Source organism: Oxyura jamaicensis, chromosome 3 (assembly GCF_011077185.1).
Source record: "Oxyura jamaicensis isolate SHBP4307 breed ruddy duck chromosome 3, BPBGC_Ojam_1.0, whole genome shotgun sequence".
NCBI classification, from domain to species: Eukaryota; Metazoa; Chordata; class Aves; order Anseriformes; family Anatidae; genus Oxyura; species Oxyura jamaicensis.
This window is the reverse complement of record NC_048895.1, coordinates 13,201,005-13,222,288: the sequence shown is the minus strand read 5'-3', so window position 1 is coordinate 13,222,288 and position 21,284 is coordinate 13,201,005. Positions and strand designations below refer to the sequence as shown.

The window sequence follows — 21,284 nt, the reverse complement described above, 5'->3', positions numbered from 1 at the left end:
CACAAGGGACTGAGCAGCGACTAGTTCAGCAGGTATCGAAATCCCCCCCAAAACCACAAGGGACTGAGCAGCGACTAGTTCAGCAGACCCTGGAGGGGCAGCGCCAGCCGGCGGCCTGCAGCACGCCGGTTCCTCGTGCCACAGGAGACGTGCTTCAAGGTCACGGCGGTCATCTTGGACGTTGGCGGTGGGTCCGAGCCGGGGTACCGGGTGGGTACCGGGTGGGCACCGGGTACCTTTTCGCTATGTATGTGTGGAAGCTGAGTGACTGCGGGCAGCGCCGCCGACACCACCTCGTGTGCCACGCGCACCACGGCACGAGGCTGGAGAAGGCAAGGCTGCCTCGGGCACCGGCGTGCGCCAAGCACTGAAATCTCCCGACGGGGAGGAAAAAGCCTACAGAAGAGGAACCCTCCGCACTTGCCCTCCAACCCACATCCCTCAGTGTTACCCCAGGACACCACAGTGGAGCTCCGTGCCCAAACCCGAACAAAAACCCGAGGGAATGGGGCTGGTTCTCCACCCGCCCATCCCTCGCACCAGGCGGAGCACGCCAGCCCAAGCCACAGGCGTGCTGCTGTGGGGCCAGGGGGCACCACGACGCCGCGGCCCCCTCTGAACTCCCGGTCCCCCATGTCCAGGCCGTGTGCCCCCCACCCGCGGTGCCCTCGCTCCCCGCCCTGCCCCTCCCCGCGCCTCGCCCCTGAAGCCGGCACCGGCGGGGCTCGAACCCGTGTCACCGGGAGCCGCCGCCGCCCCCCTCCCCTCCCCTCCCGTCCCCGGCCCCTCACCTGGGGCCGCCCCGCCTCCCCCGCCGCCCGAGGTGGCCGCGTCCGCCCCTGCACTGCAGCTAGCGGCACCCCCCTCCCCCGCCCCTCTCGGCAGATGGTTCGCCCCACCCCGTCCCGCCTTCTCATTGGCGGCGAGCGGCCGTCACTCCTCCTCGGGCCCGCCCAGCCCGCCGAGCATGCTGGGAAACCGAGTCCTCCACCTGCACTCCAGCCTACAGCGGGCGGAGGGGCGAACTACAAATCCCGCGCTGCCCCGCGCGCAGCCCCGGAGCGGCCCGGACCGGTGCGGGCCCGCACCCGGCGCTCCCCCAGCGGCCAAGCGGGGCGCCCCCCCCCCCCTTTTGGCGGCAGGCGCCGGCGCGGCCTCCGCCTCCCGCCCCGCCCGGGCCCGTCCCGGCTCACCTGGCCCCGCCGCCTCCCGCTGCGGCCGGCGTAGGCAGCGCACGCCCCGCGCCGTCAGCGCGGCTTCACCGGTCCCGGTGCCGCCGGCCCCCGGGCGCTGCGGCTGCGGTTGCGGGGCGGTTGCGGGGCGGCCCCGGGCGCATCGTCTCCCCCACGGAGGAGCCGCGGCGGGCGGCGGGATTCGCCCACAATGCCCCGCGCGCCGCACCGACGGCAGCCTGACATCACCCGCGGGCCGCCCCCGCCGCCACGGGACCGCCCCGGGACCGCCCCGAGCCGCCGCCGGCAGGGATCGGCACCGGAGCCCTCGTCCCGCAGCCCCCGGCAGGGATCGGCACCGGCACCGCCTGCCCTTGGCTGGGGTCGGGCCCTGGGGGGGCCGGGACCGGCACCCCCCCCCCCCCGCAGCGAGGCCGGATCCTGCCGCTGCCGGGGCTGGGAACGGGCTCAGCTGGCCAAAAAAGGGGCACAGCTCCGGTGTGGCCACAGCTGCACCGCAGGCGGCACGTGGTGTGTGCTGATGTCCCCGGGCACCCCCTGTCCCGGCACCGGAGCTGGACTCCCCGCCCCACCTCACGTTGCCCTCAGGTGTCCCATAAGCACACGCCTCCAAAAGTCATTGCCCCACAGCCCAAGCTGTGGTGCTCCCCTTGTGGGACATAACCTCTTAGCCATGGTTTTCCCCCTCCCAGAGCAGTGCACCGGGGCCGAGAACGATGTGTTATGGAGATCGATGTTCCTGCAGAGCCATCACAACACGGCCACTCCCAGCCCCTCGGGGAGCAGGGCTGCCAGGCCTGCATGATGTTCCTTCACTGGGTGCAGGACACCCTGCTCCCCGTGCCTTGAGGGTTTTCTCAGTGGAAGCATCCTTCAGAGGGAGTCTCCATTCCTGCAGGAGCTCATCCCCCAGCTCCCCGGGTGTAACGCAGCCCTTCACAGGCAGTTGTATCTTCATGCCCAGGGCCATGCTGTTTTGGGCCTCTGACCCTTGCCACATGAACTTCTAGTGCTCCTAGTCAAGTCCTCATCACTTGTGTCCCTAGGCCCATGCCCCTGGTGTTGGGTTTGAGAGAGATCAATGGAACCAGACAAAGTAAAGGGAGAAGGTGAGGGAGCTGTCTTTCTCTGCAAAGGCCCTCTCTGCTGCTTTTGGGTGTCTTCCAGGCCCCCTTTTCAATATCCAACCTGCTGCCATGGACAACTTTGGCACACCACTCTCCCAGGCTGCCTTCCAGACACGCCTGAGGGCCTCACAGAGCTTTCCCATGGAGGGATGCAACTCGGGGAGAGACTCGTGGCCAGATATGCCAGAGGACTCATTCAGCTCTTTCTACCAGCATGTCCTGCTGCCAGCATCCTATTCTGTGGGGAAAATGAGCCCAGAAGGCCGAGGGCAGGGTCCTCACAGCCCAGCAGGAGAGAGTTGATGGGGCACCAAACACAAACCTAGCAGGATTGGTTTGGAAGAGACTGCCATGGTCCTGGGTGCACTAATGAGCCTGTCTTGTCAGTATGGGCCTGCCAAAAGCCACAGGAAAATATCTGACCCAGGCTACCATCACTGGACCTGATCCTCATCTGGAGACTGACTTTCTGGCTCGACCTCACACCTGCCTCATCACCACAAACTTGACTGATGATTTGCGCTCTTGGTTGGACTTGGCATCACTGCATCCACCTTCCTGGGTACTTGGCCCTGGCTGAGGAAGGCCTTGCTGGCAGGGCTAACTTAACAAAATTACAGCAGGGTCCTGTCCAGGCCAGTTTGGAAGATCTCCAAGGATGGAGACCAGCAGGTCCCTCCCCTGGAGAAGTCTTCCCATGCTCAATCAGAATTATATAGTAATTTGTGTGTCTGGCCTTCATTGAAAGGATGAAGAAGGCAATATTACTTGATGAGCCGAAGTGGAAATCAAGCAAGAGCTGGAGGCTTCCTCCTTTCCTCAGTTATTTCCCCCAGACAACTGTTGGCTCATGAGTGTGCTTCTGCCACATCGACACCAAGCCCAGACCATCGCTACCAAGATGGAGGGGACAGAAGAGTTTGGTGCTGAAACCTTTTGTCTCTACTTATGGTGGGCAGCCCCACGTGCTCCCCAAGAGAAAGCTGACATGGCGGAGAGGTTTATCAACAAGGAGTTTCAGGTACAAAGCACACAGCAATACCAGTGTGTACATGGCTCTATAGTTTTGCCTGTTTTTGCCTTCCCCTCTTTCTGTGTGGGGCCAGATATCAGTTGTGTGCACACTAGGCAGGAAGACCATTGAAAAACATGGTTAGGAGTAGAACAGTTATCACAAATTTATGGATTGCATTATCTTCTTACTCTCGATCTTAGGATATTAAAGGAAAAACAGGGGGACAAGCAATTGGGAAACATAACACAAGTCTGATACCTGCTTTGTAGCAGGGAAAAGGGGATGGAAAAAGACTGACCATGTGTGTCCATGGGATAGCTGTGCCCGGGAGTGGGGCACAAACAGAAATCCCCTGATATTCCTGCCCTCCCAGGTTGCACAAGCCTGTGAGAGCAAGAGGTGGTTTGTGGGGTACATAGAGAATGAACCCATGGAGAGGTGTTGTGGCATGGAGGCTGGAGCCCGGATAAGCCTCCTTGGTGGAGTCCCAGCTTTACCCAGAGCTGCTGAGACTGAAGGCTGAGGCTTCAGACCATCTCCAGCAGGTCATGGATGGATGCAGAGAAGCCAGACTGCCTTTCTAGGATGCAAAATGCTACTTAACTGGCAGGGATGAAAATCCTGTGCTTGAGTGCTTCCAGTTGAAGGTCGTGATCCTGCAAATACCTCTGCCCTTGTTCAGCTTTATGCTGGCACCCTGAGGACGGGCAGCTTGCACGCTGCATTGAGCAAGTCTTGTATATATTGGCAGGAATCAAAGATGAGGCCAATAAATGACATTGTTGGATGTTTTAGTAGTAGGAGTAGGAGCAGAATGATGGGTGCTGATTTTATTTTATTTATTTTATTTGTTCATTTGTTTGTTTTTGTTTTTACTACAGCTTTGATCAACATATCCATAGCCAAACTCACCCAATACTCACATCACTACTGGCTTGGTTCCTCCATACTTGCCATAAGACCCTTGATACATGCCAAGGGCTGCTAAAATCTCATGTTCAGTGAGGATGCCTGGCTGGAGCAGGAGGCTGTCTCAGGAATCTTGGCTGCACCAGGGAATGTATCTCTCTGCAGTGTTGGCCACAAACCTTTGGGAGCTGCCTTTAAGAGGTTCATGGATCACAGTAAGTGGACTTCCCCAGAGCTGCATCACTGTTGGGACTTCATAATGCCAGGAGGGGCTTCTGAACGGAAAAATGCAATTCTATAACTGCTTTTACCTAGTTCCAGCATTTCCTGGCATGCTCAAGCACTGTACTTAATGAGAATTGCTGTAACCCTCATTTGCTTTCAAAAGTAAGCAGTCTGCTCTCAGCCTTCATCACCAGAAAGTCAGTGACAGGGAGGCATTACAAAACCTAATCTTCCCTCCGCCCATCTTTCTTCTAAGCAAGAATTCAGGGTTGTCCTCGTCCTGCCAAGCAGCCCAGCTGAGCAGGGAGATCAGGTGCTCTGCAGGCTGGATTGTGCCTGAGTTGTGCTGATGGTGGTCACAGCTTTCTTTGAGGAAAAAGACAGCCAAAACCTGAGGATGGAGGGTTGCCTGGTGAAGCATAAAAAAACAAACCAAACAAAAACAAAAACAAAAGAAAAACTTCATGTTGGAAAAGGAAAATCAGTCTTATATGAAAGAAAATCAGAGAATAGCAGCATTCCAAGAAGATTTCAAGGACTGCAGCAGCCTAGGCAAATTAAACAGCTAGGTTCTCAGGCCACAGAATTTAATTTCATGCTCTGTTTTTTTGGACAACACTTCCCTCCACTTCTATCTGCTTTTATTTTTATTTTATTTTATTTTTTTTAATGTGTGTGTTTGTGTGTGTGTGTGTGACAAGCTTTCATCTGAAATACGTATTTATTTATTTATTTATTGCCTGTAAGTAATTTTGATGGAACACTTTTGAGCTATCCTTAAGCAAACCGCCCGAAAGCGGAACAACTCCCCATACTCCCGTCTGGCACAAGGTGGCACACGCGCTATTGGTTATAACTTAGCCAAAAAGAAATACTGGCGTTAAGACAAGGAAGGAATACCTAATCGTATTAGCAGTGTGACAATGCCAACTTGACAAGGAAGCTAAGGGTGTATTTAATCTTATATGTTACCTATAAAACAAAGCTGGAAATGTCAGAAGTGCCAGAAATCCAAGTCCTGATAAGATCTATACTGTTTACCCAGATAAAATGTCTGGTGATATTCCTAGGAAATCTAGAGAAAACACTACCTTGTCGCTACCACTGCCAGAACAAGCTTGAGCTTAGCCCAAATAATAGGTTGAAGTCGCTATTCTTGAATATGAAATGTGGTTTGTCAGTCCAAATTCTGGGAATTCACTGGGGTGGCATTTAGGAAACACTCGATAGATTGGCACTTAAGGAATCCCAGACCTTGCTGCTCTGCTGTGAGCTTTCCAACTATGTGCTGGGAGGCTGGACCAGACTGCCTGGAAGAATTACTGCACAGCAAAGAGGGCAGTGTTATGTGCAAGTAAGAAGGTCAGCGTTATCTGCTGTAAAATCTCAGTGCTCGTTTCTTTGGTCAGGGTTGAATCATGTCTCTCAGCTACCCTGGTGTTGCAACTGAGGGGAAGTGGAGAAGCACTCCGACACCAAAGCTGGGAGCTCCATGTTGTGGTAATAACGATGCTCACAGGGCTGCCGAGAAAAAGGGGGTGCGCACCCTCTTGGAGACCTACCCCATTTCAAGCTGTGAAAGCGATAAGGGGGCAGTGGTAGGACGCAGGTCTATGTGTGTGCCTGCGCAGGGGGTTCCCAGGGCTGCGCGGACACAGGGTCGCATTGGGGTGGGCATCTCTTAGGGTGTTTTTCCAGGGCCGTGTGGTCGGTGGGGTGTACTTGTGTGTGTGCAACGTGTGTTCCCGAGGCTGTGGGGGGTGTCAGGGTGTCTGTCTGGCTGCAGGAGGGTTCCTAGGGCAAAGCCCTGCACCCGGGGAGGAACAGACCCATGCACCATGGGGACTGACTGGAAAGCAGCAGGGCACAGAAGACACTGGGCGCTGCGGTTGCCACCAAGCTGAGCTAGCGACGTGCCCTTGTGCCAGAGGAAGCTAAGGATACCCAGGGCTGCCTCACGAGGAGCTGATCCTCCCCCTGCTCTCAGCACTGCCGAGGCCACACCTGGAGCAACGGGCTGCCCCCTCAGCCACCCCACGGTCCCGGCCGCTCCCCGATGCCGTCCCTCCCCGTGCGGGCGGTGTCTCCCGAAGCCAGGGGGGTGTTCCCGGGGCCGGGGGCGGTGCCGGGGCCGGCAGCCGCGGGGCCCCGACGGCGGAGCAGGGCCGTGCCCCATGGCGCTGGCGCGGGTGCTGCGCTCCCTCAGCCGCCCGCTGCCCGGGGGCCGGCTCCCTGCCCACCGCCGCCGCTGCGGAGGCGGCCCCGCTCAGCTCCCCCCCGGCGGCTACGGGGCATGGCAGGAGCGGGCTGCCCGCGACCCCGGCGCTTTCTGGGCCGAGGCGGCTCGGGGCTCGCTGCGCTGGGACAGCCCCTTCCACACCGCCTGCGAGGCCGGCCCGGACGGAGCCGGAGCCCGCTGGTTCCTCGGCGGCCGCCTCAACGTCTCCGGTAAGGCTGCCCCTGCCCCCGGGGCCGCCCTGGCGGCGGTGATGCCGGGCTGCCCTGCTCGCCTTCCTCCCCGGCAGCCTCGCAGAGGGAGCACGGCCGGGGGCTCCTCGGCCACAGCCCCGTGTGGCGGTGCGGGACCCGCTCCTGCGGTGATGCCGTGCCCGCAGCTGCTCGGGGGCAGGGAGCTGGGTGCGGTGCTGGTGGGCAGGGCGGTGCGGCACGAGGGGCTGAAGCTGGCCGGCGGAAACAGTGGAATTTCGGCAAGACCTGTTGCTTTTCGGCAGTTCCAACTGGAGGCTGAACGTGAAGGGAACCGGAGCTCGGTCCCTGTACCTTGCTGTGGCTGTCCTAACTACCCCTGGTTTATTTCGGGCCCTATCAGCCTTGTAATCTCTGGTGCTGTGGGCTGGCTTCATCCAGTGAGACTAAGCCCCAGCCCGACCTCGGGTATAACTCGGTGGCGAGGCCTTTTAATAGAGATGTATATTTTTGTATAAAGCCACCGTGCTTTAGCACGAAAGAGCAGACCCTCCTCAGGACTCCCAAAGAACACAGCCAACCCCACGGGAGGATTCCCAGCTGTGGGATTCCCAAGGGAACGGAGCTGTTTGTACAGCCCTGCTTCCAGCACCCAGACTATAGCCAGACTTGTGTTTTCAGTGCTTCCTGTTGAAAGGAAGACCCTGGCTGAGCACAGAGGGTTGTTCGGGATCCCTTATTTCATCTGTAGAGAGGAATCAGCACCTTCTTCCTAATCCCCTGTGGGTCATGTAAAATCCAGGTGTTTCTGGGTCTGATTTTAGATTGTGTTTTGCATCTGGTTCTTCTGCAGGCAGTGAATACCACTTATGTTTTCTCTGTATAGCTTGAAAAAAAAAAAAGTCACAGACCACTGAAACACAGCTGCACAGAATTAAATGGCTTTGCTGTGGCTGTTTTCCTTCTTTTAAAGCACGATGGAGATGAATAGCATGGTACTCAGCCACTGACTGGCTGGTTTTCTGCTAAGAGGCTCTAGTTTTGTCCCTTGATCTCTTGATTGGAACAGCGGATAAGAAAACACACAACAGCTCGGGTCCCTGATTCAGAACATCCTGTGTTCCCGTCTCCAAACGCAGCCGGACTGCAGGCGCCTGCGTGACTGCTGCTTTTTGCCTGGGGGAGACCTCGGGGTCGGACCTGCAGAGGCATGAGGTTCAGCACTTGGGGGTTTATCTCATTGTAACTCGTTTCCAGGAAAAGACCCCAACAAGCTACTGTACCTGCAAGGCACTATGTTCTCAGGAGCGTGTCTCATTGAATTGTTCCTGCGTGCTTTTCCAAGTGTTGTCGAGGAGGCAAGAAAACATACGGAGAAGCCATTAGGGTGTAGCGGTAGGGGGCAGGTCACTAAGTTCTGTTTTGTGAAATGAGTGAAAGGCACTTGTAATGTCAGGAAGGAAATAATAGCGTTTGGCCCCGATTCACCAGTCAGCTCTTACCGAGTGAAGAACAGAAACTTGCTGGGCTCACTTGGGGCTCACTGTAACAGAGATACCCACTGAAAGCTGGGTATGAGAAGGGAATGCTGCTTGGGAAATGAATTTCTGTGAGTGTGTTTTACTGTAATGTGGCGCAATACGTAAGGGTATTGCTGCAATGAGCTCGGAGGTAGGAGTTGGTAAGGGTCCCAGAACAAACCACAACATCTCTGATTACGTCTGGATGGACGACAGAGGAAACCCTTGTATAACTGCTCAAAGCATTCCTGATCAGAGCTTTTGTCCTCCTGTATTGTATTAAGAAATCTTATCTCCTTTATTATTTTGTTTTAGTATTACTGCAGGAATTTACATTAAAAAGTGAAAGACTTAAAACAACTGAAGGGCTATTTCTCATATTTTTGAGATAGAGAGTTGTTCTTGTAGTGAAACATGCTGAATTCTGAGTTTTTTTTTTATCTTCTGCTCATCTTCAGAGGCTCATTTCCACCTTACTGGTAGTGCTGTAAATCAGCTTTGATCACAGAAGAGCAGAAGCAGGCTCCAGGGCTGCAGTTCACTTAACCTTCACAAGTTTTGGCAGAACAATAGGCAGCTTTCATTGCACCTAATTTATTGGGAAAAATAAAATCCTTCCTCACCAGTATTAATATCTCTAGGAAATGTGATCTGAAACTCAGCATTTTTTTTTTTTATTATTTTTCAGGGTTATCTCTGAGTTGTACAGCAGTGTGCCTGACTGGTTTTTAATAATTGTCTACTGAAATATCATAACTGCCTTTACAAGCATATAATGAAGTAGGTAATTGTAGTTTGGGCTTGCAATTAAAATTTTACAAGGCTAACCTTTAATCATTAGACAAGTAGCTGCCGAACGTGCAGGCAGGTTTCTTGAGTGGATTCTTTAGAAGTTTTTTTAAGGTGGGTACTCTCTGTCCCTTCACTCAGACTTCACCTCACATAGTTGTCCGTCTACCCTATACCCCTGGTTGTTCCATGGGGAAATGGACCTTCAAAAGCTAGTTTGCCCGTCATATTTTAGGAGTTGTAGCACACAGCTTGAGACGTGTTCATCTTTCCCAGCTGTCTAGTAATGTATAGATGTCTGTACTCTGTGTGTTTGCGCTAGATCCTAAAGTTTGAGATTATTTTCAGCTAGTGGAGATTCAGCCCTTCCAATTATACCTTGGAATAAAAATGCTTTGCATGAGCTGTAATTAGAAAATCCAAATGATGCAGTGCTAAAAATGCAAGCCGAGGAAGACAAGTCTGTCAGATTTATGTGGTAAAATGCTGCTCTGGCGAGGAAAAGCATCAGAAGAGTGTCCTTGTCTTTGCGCTGGCGGGAGCAGGGGAGGGATTTTTCCCTGGTTTAAGCGCAGCTCCTCTGAGTGCCGGTGGAACTAAGCTGAACCGAATCAGGCAAGGCCTCTTGTGGAGATGCCATCTCTAAGGCAGCTGTATCTATTAAGTGTGGTATTTGTACACAACAAATACGGCAAAGACAACTATCCTATTACTACAAATGCTGTCAGTGTAAAGGAGAACTTCCCAGTGTTTGCAATGAGCGGGTGGCCGATGAAGTTTCAACTTCTGTTTACCTGCTGTTATTCTTGACCAAGCGAAGTTTACAGAACTCTTTGTGCATTACTAGGCTTTGATTAAACTTTTGTTTTCTTACAGTAAATTGCTTGGATCAACATGTCGAAAAGTCTCCGGACAGAGTGGCTTTGATCTGGGAGAGAGATGAGCCTGGAACTGCAGTGCATGTCACGTACAGGTACGGCACCTTCTCTTCTTACAATGCCTGGTGATGTGGTGGGACTGGGAGAAGAGTTGCTTCTCTGAACTCAGACCTTTGTGAAACTCTCCATTCTTCCAAGGTACTCCAGCACATAGGACATGCAGCCACAGCTTGTGGCATCATGATGAGGTAGGCTCTGAAAAACCGAGTCTTGCTCCAACCTAGAAATTATATTCTTTCCTTGTCTTCTTCATGAGGGCCTCCTGATGCCTATATAATAAACATTCTACACAGTCAGGAGTACAGTGGGTGCAAATTAGTGGTAGTTAGTGAGAATTTCAGATCTGCCATCATCTGGTTTTGGTGTTAATCAGGCTTGCTTATGGTTTCCCTGTCTCTAAGTGGGAGGTTTTAGAACAGAAAGACTTCTTTTTTTTTTCCTCCCTGGCTTATGTCTCATCTGCCAGCTTTCTTTTTGAAGCGTCTGTGGCAAAAGTTCAGTGAGAAGCTTTCAGTTTCAGAACAGCAGCAAGCGTATTGGTGCAAACAACATCCTGTGTTGTTGGTCGACGGCATGGTACTGAGTCTTTGCTAGAAGGGGTTTCAAGTTCCCTGTATTCTTCTTCCCCATCCCCAATGCAGTTTAGAGCAACCTCGAGGCTGCTCTGAGAGATACCAACTTGTAATTGCTGCTACAGGTAGTAGGGTTTGCTAGAATATGGCAGACTTCAAGCATGTTTCTCTTCTCTTTGCTATGTGCCCTCACTTAGGAGAGAGGACTGCCTGCAAAAATGCCTTTTACCTCAAGTTTCTCTAGTAAGAATTAAAGGTTTCCCAGACTTGTGTGCACCACATTGGCTGTTTCAGGAAGCTAAAAGTTTAATATGCTGTGCAAGAAAGCATAGGAGATACAGGTAGTCCTGGTATCTGACTCTTCTACAAGGTGTTTTCTGCAGCATGTTGATAGTTGGGATTTGTGGAACTTCTTGACTATAAATAGCTTCCAGTTGTCTTGTCTTGTTCACCTTTGGCGTTTATCAAAGCTCCTAAAAACATAACACATTGGAGTGAAGAAGGTGGTCAGCCGGGAGAAATGAGCGTGGAAATAGCTCTGAGAGGTTAGCGCACCGTGCAGCGTGATGTAACCAACTGGGTAGCTTTGCTAAGCCTTCGGATTTTGTCTTTTTCATTCTGGTGGTATAAGGGTTAATGGAATCCAGAGTTTGGGGTGGTATATGGACTTCTACCTCCCTCTTCATGTCACAGGCATGGAAATGGGGTACACTGGAGGTTGGAATTGGGTGACGTGCTTTGTGTTCTGATTAACCTGACAAGAGCAGCCCATTTGATAGCACAGCCTCATCGAAGGCAACTCTAGCGTATCCCTTAGGCTGTGCTCCTGGAAATGTGCTGAGCTGCTCTGGGCCCTCCAACCGTCTTCTCAGGATCTCTAGAGGAATGAGAAGTCTTTTCTGAGCAGCAACAGAACTGTTTTTCTCTTGGCCTGTGGCATGCCGAAAATGTATGTGGAGAAAAGCACATTTTCAGCCTGTGGATTGGTGATTGCAGTGTCTTGAAGACAAATAACCCACATCTGAAAAATGATTCCATCTTTGAGCAGCCTTACAAAGATACAATAACAAGGAACCAGGAAGAATAACAATCAGGTGAAAGACAAGTTGGCAACCTCTGTTTTCAATCTTCTGCTTGTATTTGAGAGCCGCGTTCCTGTTTCTTCCTTTAGGTGAGACGTGGCTGCGTTCTGGTGACAGAGTTTTTCAGGAGACGTTGCTCCTACAAAGTGGGTAAAACAGGTTGCTTGATTCTTCTGCTCATGTTGTTATTGTCAGGAATAGCTGTGTTGTGGTATTATACAGGTATATGCAAGGAGAGAGTCAGAAGTTTAGCCTTGAAATAACAGCCTTTTCTTTGGGCTGCATTTTCAAAGGTTTTATGTATGGCAGGAAGGTTTTTCGAGGCATCTTGGCACTGATGTCCCCTTTAAGCTAAGTCTAGTTGAAAGATTTTTGCAGTAACATCTTGATTTAGGTAGAAGTTTTGTGAGGTAAAGTGAATCAGAAAAGGAGGTGGCACTGTGATGCTCATTCAGTAATCCTTCTTGTGGCAGTGTGACCTCTGCACGTTAGCCTCAGCACAGGCCCAGCATGAGAAGGAGATGAAAGGAATACTGGATATCAGCAGTACCTGAATGCTGGTATCCGTGGCAGAGAAATGCCATTTCCTTAGGATTTGGAGGCACTGTTAATGGCATTGCATCCCTGAAGTCATGCACTAGGAAGGTAAAGACTTTAATTTGGCCACTGCCTCATGGACAAGCTTTGGAGAAGGTCCTGGAATCTCAGCTGGGAGGTGCCCAGGGCTTAAGTGGAGAAGTACAAGGCTCTAGTTTGTTCCATTATTCACTTGGCAAAGCTTGCTGTAAGCTTCTGCTCCTTATAGATAAGCCTTGGGAGGCATGAGGAAAGAAGTGGCTACTGGCATGCATGCTCTCTCTTCTCTTCTGTGGAGCTGTCAACGGCAAGAAAACAGCTGAGTGTTGGCCCTGCTCCCGTCACGGGATGCAAAGGAGGGCAGCTGCTGTGTGAAAAAGGGGCTTGGAACAAGCTTCCTCCTCTGCGAGTAAGGGACAGCCCTCAATCGGCTGGGCCTCCTCCATGCACTGGTGAGAAATGCAGCTCCATTGCCACTGCCCCAGCTGGCTCATCGTTAGGAGAAGCAAAGAGCTGGTGGGGCTGTACACTGAGCCCCAACTTAGGACTGTGTGCCCGGTTCTTGGCAAGGTAGGTTGTGTTAACTGAACTGGGTTGAAGGGCTTTTTGCTGCAGTGGGAACTCAGACATGGCCTTATTGGCAAATTTTCACCCATAAAGCCTTGGGTGAAACGTTTCAGTTTTTGCTTGAATGGTGATTGCTGTTCTTATACGTTCAGTTGTGACGAATCCGTTTCTTCCAATAAAATCCTCTGCCATAAACCTGAGTTGTTCCTTTGGAGAACCATCCTGACTCGTCATTTGCCAGGCATAACAGTAGCCCCTGAGGGCAGTGCTAACCTAATAGGGTGCCTGGCTCCTAGAGCAGCCTCAGCACCTGTCCTGCATCAGGGATGCTCAGTTAGCAGCTTTCACCAGCTGCCACCAGTGCTTGATGCACCCCAGGTGCCAGAGGTGTGATTAAGTGGCTCGAGAGCGGCAGGCTGCTTTGGTCACTGGCTCACACCGTTACTGTAAGTGATCTTTTCGCTGGTGAGCTGGTGTCCTGTCTCTCCAGCTGACACATCTCAGCTGTTTTGGGAAGAGGTTTCCTTTTTCTCTTCTCTACATTTCATTTTCTATCAAGCAGAAATCCATCTAAGTTTCAAGGATTGGATGAAAAGGCAGGAGACTTGTTTTTTACTACTTTGTGACAAAAGGGCATGCATCTCTCCTGAGATTGGGTGGCTGCAGTCAGCGGGGGGGGGGGGGGGGGGGGAAAAATCATGCAATTTTTTATTGAGTAGCCTGGCTCTCTGGAGGCTAAACAACCATAAAATCATTGCTAGGACACCGGCGAAGTAGCAGTTTAACCACAGGAGTGTGCTGCTGTGAGCAGACAGCTGAAATGATTGGTGAAGGGTTCAGCCTAGCTGGGAGCGTTTTGTGCTGATGTTGTCACGGCCCAGGAGATTTGAAACTTCACAGAGCAGTTCCCCAAGGCACTGCCGAGCCTGGGTTTTGAAGTGTACTGTGTTATCAGGTGAGTTATATAAGCAGGCACGGTTCATTGCTGGGTTGCAGGCTCCATAAGCTCAACAATAGGGAATTTTAAAGACGGTAGCTAAAGCATTGCCAGACCTCTCCCTCTCTGGGGTTATTTATTGTCTTTGATGTTCCCGTGTTGACTGCGGTATGCATGATTTAGCCACCTGTGAGCAAGCATTCCCCAGCACTGCAATATCCAATGTTACAAGCCCCAGAGAGATAGCTAGTTAAGTAAATATCCTGCTAGTTGGCTGGTTCTCTCTGTCAACCAGATCGTAACTTTATCAGAGTGTTCAAGACCAGGAGGTGCAATGAGTTACAGAGAAATTGTGCTAGTATGGAGAGAGAGTTGCAGAGTTGGGCTGGGGGCACAGGGTGTGAACAAGTCATCCAAACAATGTGTGGCATCATTATAAAAATGGGTATCACCAAGGGGGGCTATGCATTGAGCAGCAGGACACATTAGCCAGCCTGTTTTTGTAAAGAGTTGCAAGCTGGGTCTCAACAGAAAGGTTCTTATTTACAGAGGAGCTCATCAGAGCCTTGGGTAGCTTTTCAATATGTGAGGATGTGTGGAGGGGAAATGGCTGGGCATCTTCAAGAGCTACCTCGCAGCTACGTCTTTAACAAACGTCGGTGTGGTGGTTCCTCTGCCAGAGAAAAAATGGTTGAAATTGGGCTAGACGTTACAGCAGGGATGGAGGCTGGGAACCATGTGCAGGCTGGGTAGCGTGGAAGGTGTTTCTGATTGACACTGAACTGTTTCCCTTCTTTCTAGTGTAGTATTGGCTTCCTAAGTTGAACTTGCAAGTAAAATTTGTCCAGGCTTTAAATTTTCTCCATCCTGGGCAGCTCAGGGACTTTTTCACTTTGTCACCTGAAGAAAAACATCACAAGGGTTTTTTCTTGCCTTGGGATCAGGATGTTTGAAGGAAGGCTGGAGGATTGTGCCTGGATTAGCAACAGAACCTGTAGCCAAAAAGCCTCTCATGTTGAACTCTGTATTTTTATTTTTTTTTTAGTTATTCTCACTGAAGTGGAGGTACGATTTTTCCTTTTGGTGAAAAAAGAAATAAATTTTATCTCTTTAGCAAAAAGTGAGGGATATGGAGGGTTAAACTGAGGCACTGTTCACACAAGTTAAACTGCAGAGTGAGCAGATTTGTTCATTATGCTTTTTGCCAGGACACTGAGCCAGGAAGAAGAGACAGGGTTTGCTTACAGGGGACTCGAACGTCCATCTCAAATGATAGCACCCTTGATGCTATCTATGCTCATGAGGATCAGAGAAAGGCTTTGAATCTGACTGTTCCCCAGTGACTTGCACAGAGCAACAAACAGGAGGTGAGAAGATGGGCTGAGAGATGCATGGATCTTTTTTTTTAAAAAAAAAACTACAGAACTAACCTATTTGGTGCATGTGACCTGAATTTTCAGGTAGTTTCATCCTGATCCAAACTGTGGTTCCAGGAAATAAACTGGTGATTGCAAGAAATGTTCAACCCAGCCTTCGGACTGAGACAGCAGAGAACTTGGTTTGTGCCACATCTGTTAACTTCAACAGACTCTGTCAAAGCCCCTTCCTGTACAGCATTGTGTGTATTAGGAAAATAGAAAAGCTGCTTGCTGAAGAAGGTCTCGATGCAATTTTTTGGATGTAAAAAGAACTGGCTTGCTTTGTTTAGAGAGCTGCAGGCTGTTTTGTTGGATGTAGTGAAAGATAGCAACAGATTTCTTGGAAAAAGGTTCCCTAAAACGTGTCAGAGAACTGCCGTGTGTCTGCCAGTGAAGGGTTGTATGGGAGATTTTGTTCGAGACATTGAGCGATGGGCTTTGGAAACACAGGCACTGAGGGAAGATGTGGGAAAAATGTGGTCGGGTATTTTCTGAACAGAGACGTCATAAAGATGAGGGGAGAAGTGCTGTGTCTGTCAGATTAAACAGAACCACGGGAGCGGTCTGCTGGCTCTGCTGAAGGGCCAGTCTTGCAGACATGGTGCTGGGGAGTGATGCTGGGGTACCTGAGGAGATGCCCGTGCAAAATATGGGGAGTCTCTAGAAGAGAACAGTGCTAATGCTCAAAATCTTGCTTATGACTGTAAAGGAGCATGCTGTAACAGTCTAAAATTATAGTCCAGATTTAATTATTACAGAAAGAGGAGGTTCTTTCTCTGTGTTATTTTGACACTGCTCCTGTCCGGCTCCAGGTCTGCGCTGCTGTTCTGACCATGGCTGAGTCGTTTGCACTTCAGGGTCTCCAGTGCCGGCCTGCACTCCATCTCTTGCCATCCCATGCCTGCCGCATCCTGAGCGTTCACTTCTCAAGGCCTCGGTTATCGTGTTGGACCTGTACTGCTTAGAGTGTTACCTTACTGTGTTAGGATCATAAAACCACGGTGGCGCCAATAAAAGATAACAAAAGATAAAAACAAATTAGCCGTAGTTACCTGGTAAGTTAGAAGAGTTGCTGTGACAGCTAAACCACATGAAACGAGGCTGCAGATAAATTAAAAAGGGTTCAGACAGAACGAGCCCCAAAAGTTTCATTCCTGAGGCCGTGCAAACTCGTTACAAGACCCGGGGCCTTTTACTTTGAAGGGCAGCAGGGTATTAGAGCTGCAGGGTAACAGCAGAAGCAGACTGCTCAATCCATGAAAGAAGATTGTTTTTCAGCAACTTGTAACATGAAGCAGCAATGTGAGGGCTTGTTCCTAAGCTTACGGAAATCAGCCAGTGTGGAGTGACTTGGGAGAGATCCAGGAGAGCAGCTCTGCGGCAGGGTGGTCATTGCTAACTTAGACAAGGGATTTACATCCAGTCCAGCCTCTCCCTGCTCACGTTTCTGGGAGCTGGCTCTATCCACAGAGCTCTTGTGTGTGGTGGTTAAGGCTGTCAGCACGTCACCTACACCTTGAGCTGGTTTGTCAATGGGTCAAGACCGGGTTTCCCTCTGATTTTGGAGGTGCTGAGCTGGAGTGGAGTAATTAGGCCCATCTCTGCAGAGGTGGAGTGAGACTGGAGCTGGCACAGATCTGTTTGACATCCTGCTGTTTTGCAGTTTGTTTTGTCTGCCTGTTTTTTTGCCTGGCTGCATTTATGTGAAATCCATATTCCGCAGCTGTTCCTCTCCACACCTGCAATGCAATGAATGGCTTGGACTTGTGTATGTTTTTAGTTGAAAGATCCTTTTTTTTTTTTTTTTTTCCTGAAAGCAAGTCCAGAATGTCCTTCATATATCATAATTTTCACCTTCCTTGCTCACGTTCACTAATTCATCCACCATCTCCTGGCTTGTTGTCTATGTGTTGTCTCAAAATCTCCCTTTCCTGGTATCCTGTTCTTTCTCCTGCCTCACCTTCTGGGTCCAACTGGTTGCTGATTCCCCATATCTCAGCTCTACTTTGATACTTTATCTGCCAGAGTGGCTCTGCGTTTAGAGCCCTGCTGCCCAGCCTGCTCTCTTATTTGCCCTCGCTCTTTAAGCTCAGCTCTTGCAGGAGAGCTGCAGATGTTGTGCATCAGCTGACTCTGCAGTTTCTCAGCTTTCTCTTCAGAGGGGCAGGGCATTTCCTTTTGTTGCAGCACACTTCCTTCTCCAGCAGTTTGCAGTGCTGAGATCCTCCTGTTTGCCGTCAGGCACCCGTGTTCAGGCAGTTGGACCTCCCTGGCCCCTCCGCACGCCCAGCGACTTCGTGACTCCTGGCTGCCTCTGCGGAGCGCAGTGCCCTGGTCAGCACAGGCTGCTTGGGCAGGGGAATTGAAATCCTTTGGGAGCAGGCAGCGCTGCAAGCACTGCTTAGGATTTTGCCTTGCTCTCTTCCCTTGTGGTTCTGGTATATGGTTTTGGTAGATGTACTTCTCTCACACCTGCTGTGTTTGGATGGGAGGCAGATCCTCTCTGGTGCACTTTCTGCCTGTGTTGGATGGCCTTGCCCCTGCTTCTCTGCCTCGGATGGGACAGTGCTGGGTGTCAGGCCCTTGGGATTGCTCTCTGCCTTTTAATCTTGTGTGTTGGAACGATCACAGTGCTGAGCTTGGCACCAGTAGCAGGTGAGGAGGATAAAGGGCAAGGTTTCCTCCTGCTCAGTTCAGTTCTGTGGAATGGGACGGGTCTTTCTTGCCCAATTCTTCAAGGCCGTGTGCTCATTCCATCCTGAAATGTGTCTTGGTTAAATATTGGAAAAGTGTAACCTGCTAGCACCTACTAATTGCCTCTTCGTTAGTGACGGAAAGGTTCATGAAGGAGTGAGGGATTCCAGGAGGGTGGGATTCCTAAGACAGTATTTCTGCTAACTCCCTTTTTTGAATTGGAGAGGAAGTTGCTGCTGTAGGAGCCAGAAGACACAGCTAATATTCAGGGATTTTTGGAGGGAAGTCTTGGCTTCACCTTCTCTTTTTTCCTTTGTGTCCATTCCCTTATGTGCTGCACTTCTAAGGGAGCAAAGCAGAGCATGACCTTCCAGTATAGCCCTTTTAGAGCACAAAGGACGAGGCAAAACAAATAGATCTGAGCATGAAGACTTGGTCCTTATATTCTATCTGCATGTTCACACGCTCTCATTAAGCAAATGTTAAATAGGGGTTAATAATTAAAACACAACAACAATGAGGGTTTCTGCAGTCACGATCACTGAGTCCTGCACAAGCAAGTGAAGCGCTGAATTGTTCGGAAAGGACACCCTAGCTAGAGCTCTTCTGACGTTTCTGTTCAAGAGAAAGAGGTTGCAGCTCTAAAAGCACTTGTATATGTGCCATTCCAGATAAGTGGTTTTTATTTCGCTTTCTCACAACCGCCTAGCCGGGGCTTGTTTCACTTCCTGTTCTCTGCAGTTGAACAGCAGAGATGCTCAGTTTTGTTTCCTCTTAATATTTATGCATGTTGATATTCTACTCTAATGCAGCATCGGATGAATTCTGGAGAAGAGAACATGGCCTTTTAGGACAAGGCACAAAAATAAACGTTGGGTGGGAATTCATTATTGCATGGAGCTGATCAGTTCATGAACTTAGTAAAAATAAGCAAAATAGTACAGCTAATAGACTGCGTATTTATGTAGTTATGAAGGCTGTGCATGCTCATGAAGCACTTAGAAAGGGTTAATGAACGTTGTGCTCATCTCTAGCTGTAAGAGATGAAGCTGAAACTCAATCCGGGGTAAAGCCACTCCATACCTGCTTGCTATAGGGTTGCCATTTCTGTTGCCAGCTGCTGCCAGAGGCCAGGTACTGCACCAGGTGAACCTCAGCACTGAGCACTTCGGCCACCTCTGTGAGTTACCGTGCTGCAGGAGTGATATATTTATGTAACACTACAAGAACAGTCTTAAAATAAATAACACAAAGTGCTGTGGCTGGGATTCAAGGCTCATTTTCCCTGTCATTTTCCTTATCATTTTCCCTATCTTCCAAAGGACAGCGGTGGGTGGTATTCTTCCAGCTGTCACTGGATCTGTCCTTATACTTTCTCCGTGGTTGTCACTTCGCTGCCCTCACAATGCAGACGGAGTTTAATCCTAAAGTTATTCTCAGCCCACTTTTTTTTTTTTTCTTTTTTAACGTGATTTCCAAAGTGGAGCTCCTGGGCTTTGCCCATTTCCAACGTGCACTGATTTTATAAAAGAAGCAAGTCAATTTTTGACTGACCAGAACAACATTTCATTTTATTTTCAGCTTAGCCACCACCTGAAAACTGTTTTGTTTTTTATTTGTTTCTTCATTTTTCACAGCTGTGGCCAGCTCTGGACGATAAGCACACACTGGTAGATTCATGCTTTACAGCTGATTTTGGTATGCAGACCCCCTAATACGTTTGTCTGATCGCTGCTCTCTTGACCTCACAGATCAACATCAATGCTGAGTGCAAGCACACCAGTGTTGCTCTAATTAGAGCAAACCAGCTATGATCAGATAACTTCATTTGCACTGTGCTTATAGACAAACTGCAGAAGCAAAACAGAGAGTTAAAGCACGTAGGACGGTGATAATACGGCATAAATTAGAGAAATCAATAATGGAAATTACTGCTCGATAAATACATCAGTCCAGCCAAAGGCAAGGCATTTCAGAGAAATATGTTGGTTTTAAGTAAAGCTGCAGCTCTCTGTCCAGCTACCATGCGAACTGTACAGTGAATTAGCAGCCCTGGGAACTGAAGTCCCTTTATGCAGAGAAAAATTCTTATTCCTGGGCGTGCTGAGCTTTTGGTAGGGGTAGGAGGGGAGCACGTCCACCTCTGTGCTGGGACTGCAGGCTGCCAGAGCTGGCTGTGCTGTCGGTGCTGCGAAGTGACCACATCCCTTCTGCAAATGGGCTGAGACCAGGTACCTTTTCCATGAGGCTTAGCACACGCTGGGCTGCTGGCAGCTACTTCTGGATGCAATCAACTCTCCGTTACCTGTGGGGAGAGGACTTGTGCCTGACTTCCCGCACCACTGGTGGCCACAGTCCAGTGCTGTGGAGGGTGCTGCAGAGGACAACCAGCTCCTGCCTGCCCAGACGCTCTGGCAATGGCTGCTGCAGGGAAACCTTCAGCATTTAGCAAGGTGGAAATCTCCAAGTTTGCTCCCTAGGACTTGTTTACAGGTAGTTTGCCTTATCCCTGTTTTGCGCTGTTTGAATAAAGCAGTTATTCCTGCATGCCTCAGAGGTGATGTGATTTTGCTATTCTCAACCTCCTCAGGACATATCCAAACTACCATATCAGTGTAATCCCATGCTCACATTTCAGAAACTGCTTTTGGAAAGCGTGGCCCTTTACAGCATCTCTTTAAAAGAGTCACCTAGTTGCAGGGACCAGTGGTGAGGTGATAATTTTCCATTTCATTAACGGACCAAGAAATCAACGACCGATGATTGTGGAGTCTGGTGTTCTTTCCAGGTTTGCATCTGTAGCTGCTTACTTGTTGCCATGTGCATGCTTATTTCAGGGGCTGCTCATTAAGTGAGACCCGTTATTGTTACTGCTGATGGGAAGAAATATTCGGACTCTTTCTTTAACCAAAAGTCTGTAGGAGCGAATAGGATATGACAACTTTCAGTATCTCCTCTAGCATAAGCACTGAGTGACCAAAACCAGTAGGGAATGTGTAACGAGGACCTTGCATTCCAAGCCAAGGGAGATCAGTTATCTAGGGCATCAAATGCCCATGGTTCTCCCAGAGAAAAATACCATGTAGTTTAGTCATTTTCCAACTAGTCTTCATCAGTTATCGTGTGCCACATTTCTGTTCACGTCCCCAGGAATCAAACTAGACACGGCGATGACAGCGTACGCCTGTCGGGGCGAACGACAAAACACGTTTCAGCAGTTTTGCTGGCCATGCAGGGAAGAGCAATGAAGCTGGTGAAGGGATGAGAAAATGAGTGTTATGAGGAGTGACTGAGA

The 21,284-nt window shown here is 50.2% G+C and overlaps 2 protein-coding genes across 2 annotated transcripts in view; one reads left to right on the top strand and one right to left on the bottom strand.

The window, feature by feature from the left end:
- Window positions 1-868, bottom strand: part of TTBK1 (tau tubulin kinase 1) — a 99,499-nt gene extending 98,631 nt beyond the window's left edge. Inside the window, exon 1 of the mRNA XM_035323062.1 lies at window positions 792-868. The gene's annotated coding sequence lies outside the window, so the exon portion shown is untranslated. The remainder of the gene's footprint in view (window positions 1-791) is intronic.
- A 5,775-nt stretch (window positions 869-6,643) lies between these two features.
- Window positions 6,644-21,284, top strand: part of ACSS1 (acyl-CoA synthetase short chain family member 1) — a 36,672-nt gene continuing 22,031 nt past the window's right edge. The window contains exons 1-2 of the mRNA XM_035323084.1: window positions 6,644-6,917; window positions 10,082-10,178. Of these exons, the coding sequence (XP_035178975.1) occupies window positions 6,644-6,917; window positions 10,082-10,178 (371 nt within the window). The remainder of the gene's footprint in view (window positions 6,918-10,081; window positions 10,179-21,284) is intronic.